The 2,909-nt window shown below is 47.1% G+C and overlaps 1 protein-coding gene across 1 annotated transcript; it reads left to right on the top strand.

Annotated features, from left to right (window-relative positions):
• Positions 1-72: 72 nt before the first annotated feature.
• On the top strand, positions 73-2,730 carry LOC111240090 (dnaJ homolog subfamily C member 1-like). The gene is made up of 4 exons (XM_022770067.1): positions 73-129; positions 847-895; positions 988-1,391; positions 2,340-2,730. Exons 3-4 carry the CDS (start codon positions 1,059-1,061, stop codon positions 2,406-2,408), a joined length of 402 nt encoding a protein of 133 aa, XP_022625788.1. The 5' UTR covers positions 73-129; positions 847-895; positions 988-1,058; the 3' UTR covers positions 2,409-2,730.
• The last annotated feature ends 179 nt before the right edge of the window (positions 2,731-2,909 follow it).

The following is a 2,909-nucleotide window of genomic DNA, read 5'->3' as shown; positions in this document are numbered from 1 at the left end:
GATTTATTTTTCACTGCTGAGTGAACAACTTTTCCAGATTTCTGCCTCCTCCATGGGGACAAGTCCAGTTCACTTCAGACCAGTTTCTCAAAGTGTTTCTGCTACTGTCTGACAGTATCATCACTACAGGTCAGCTGTTCTTCTCTGAACATAGTCTGCACTAAGATCTGCCTCCCCCTCCTGAATTATGTGATGTTTTACCAGAACCTCTTTGGGGCCAAGTCCTCCTCCATGGCCTCCCTAAACCTCTGGTGTCTTTCACCCTGGGCGGTTCTGGAAAGGTCAGCTCCTCTCTAGATTATGGTTCAAGAGCCAGTACTGTGTGTTGAGGTGATCCAGTCTGTATCTAGTTGGAGTCCCTCTACCCCTTGCATCAATTCTGGGTCCTTCTCCACCACAGTGGTGACATTGCACATCCATAGAACCAGTTTTTGTAGCCTGGGGTAACTCCAGCCTTACAGCGGGGTGAACCACAGGGATCCACACAGGTGTGTCCCTGACCAACAGGTGTACCTTAGTGAGCTCCCCTCCGAGACCTGGCTCCAGGAAAGATCCTCTGTCTTTCTAATCCAGAAGAGTTCACCTTTTCTCAAAATCTGGTATTTCATCCAGAACCAGTTTACCTCCTTCACCCTCCCAGGGTCATGGTGGTATACAAACCCTTATACCATGCTCAGGTGTTGGTTCTTGAAGGAGTCAGTAAACAAAAGGCTAGGAGCTAGTGCTAGGAGCAAGCCTTTGTGCTAAACTAGGCAATCTCATCCTCAATCTGAAACTGAAACCTGATTTAATGTGGGACTGTTCCTTTAAACAACTGAAACCAACAGAATCTTTTTCCTTCAACAGGTGACGACTAAAGTCAAACAGGCGAAAGACAACGTGAGCCACACATCAGGTGAAGGCTGTTTCTACTGTAACTGATTCTACTGCCAGTGTCAGGTTCTACGGCTTCTACTGTCAGCTGAAGTTAACCTTGCTCTATTTCAGGTCTGGTGAAGCTGTCAGACCTAAAGGGCCCTCATCTTCCTGTGAGGTCACTTCCTGTTGCTGACAGTGCTATGACGCAGAGGCTGGGAGGGGCCTGTGTGGAGGAAGAGGAAGGGGAAGAGGAGGAAGCAGCTCCAGCAGTCCGCAGGAGGAACAGGAAGTCTTCGACGGCAGCAGCAAGAGGGGAAGAGATGAAGGTCAGAGGTCGTCGGCAGAGAGATTTCGACCCAGCCATGGTGGAGGAGGATGACGAGGCGGAGCCTCACGAAAGCAGGGAGAAGGCAGACCCTGCTGCCTGGACTCAGAACCAACAGAAACTGCTGGAACTTGCTCTGCAACAGTTCCCCCGAGGAACCGCAGAACGCTGGGACCGCATCGCCAAGGTGGTCCCTGCGAAGACCAAGGTGAGGACTGACAGACAGGTAGACAGTCTACCTGTTCACTTGACAGTCTGATTGTAAGATGCTTGATGAACTGTTTTACTAAACCTGTAGAAGTCCAGACCAGGACAGCAGATGAAGCTCCTGCTCCACTTAGGGTTAGGTCAAGGTCCAGCTGGGTCCACTGCTGCGTCCTCTCCACCGTCACCACAGTGACTGTGTTTAAAAACTCTCATGCGCAGTGTTCGAAGCTGACGAGTTGTCCTCAGAGTAAATGACAGTAGAGACTCTCTCACTGAGCTCAGATTAAACGAGTGCACACACATTAGGTAAATAACATAAGTAAAATGTTTTGGTTGTTTAATTTTTTCATTTTGAATGACTTTTTTCTTTCATTTCTTGGAGGGGTGGGGCTAACACTGCATCATCTACAGAGTAAGTAACTTAATAACAACAGCTGCAATTAATAATGATAATAAAATGAATAGTGGCGATGATGAGGGTCAGTGGCAGATCTGGATCCTGCAGCAGATTACGACACTCAAGTCGGTATGAAATCCAGATTCGTGCCCCTCAGGATGGACCTGCTTGTTCAAGGTAAAGACCTGTCTGGGTCACCTGATCACCTTCACATGATCGTCAGCCGTCAAGTTCTTTGTGGCCAAAACCTTGATGAGGTCATGGGAGACAAGCAGTATCCAATCAGAGCACAGCAGCAAACACGCTCTGAGAGGGCACGCAGTTGAACCGGTTTCATCAGAACCACAGAATCCTCTAATTGATGTCAGATTGGTATCTGAGTAATAATAGATTAATATCATTGTCTGTGAGATGACTCGGAAACCGTATAAAACAATGTTGTCATCGGGACTGAATCCTGGGGACACACCTGGTCACATCCAGCGACGTGTCTGTTTACTAATTGATTATTGACTGATTGATAACTGATTGGTGTGTGTTGTTTTTTTTCAGGAGGAATGTATGATTCGTTATAAGATGTTGGCTGAGCTCGTTCAGAAGAGGAAACAGGCCAAGAGCTGATGAAAGGTCCTGAGCTCTGACTCCGCCTCTTCCTGCTTTCACCTGAATCAGGTGACCTGTCAGAAAGGTGATCAACCAGGTGACTTGTCAGCAGTGTTTTATCTCTGTCCGGGTGAGCCGCTTCCTGATTGGACTGAATCATAGTTTGTTTTATTTGTATGATGTGGTGTCTCACCTGATCAGGTGTGTTTTTAAAACCAATGTGTCAAAGGTAGCAGGTAACCAGTCTGAGGCCTCCTGACCTCTGACCTCACAGCTTCATGTGCCTTAGCTCTGTTCAGCATGCTGTCAATCAACTTCTGTTCAACTGATCAATAAAAAGTATTTATTATCTGCCGTTTGTTTTTATTTTTTCACTTTGTCACATTCAATGTTTAAATGATGCTGATGATGATGATGGTCTGTCATAAACCCTCTCCAAGTCCACCTTCTGGACCCGTGCAGGAGTAAACAGCTGGTCCGCTGATCCAGGACCAGGACAGAATCCACATCAGTCTCCTT

This window comes from Seriola dumerili, unplaced genomic scaffold (genome assembly GCF_002260705.1).
Source record: "Seriola dumerili isolate Sdu_G_001 unplaced genomic scaffold, Sdu_1.0 BDQW01011648.1, whole genome shotgun sequence".
NCBI classification, from domain to species: domain Eukaryota; kingdom Metazoa; phylum Chordata; class Actinopteri; order Carangiformes; family Carangidae; genus Seriola; species Seriola dumerili.
The sequence above is the reverse complement of the archived record's forward strand: the minus strand, read 5'-3'. Positions and strand labels throughout refer to the sequence as shown.

Excerpts from the sequence above, each read along its gene's own strand:
- LOC111240090 (XM_022770067.1), top strand. The coding sequence starts at position 1,059 with ATGACGCAGAGGCTGGGAGGGGCCTGTGTGGAGGAAGAGGAAGGGGAA. Across the intron at positions 1,392-2,339 it reads TGGTCCCTGCGAAGACCAAG|GAGGAATGTATGATTCGTTA; the intron begins GTGAGGACTGAC and ends GTTTTTTTTCAG.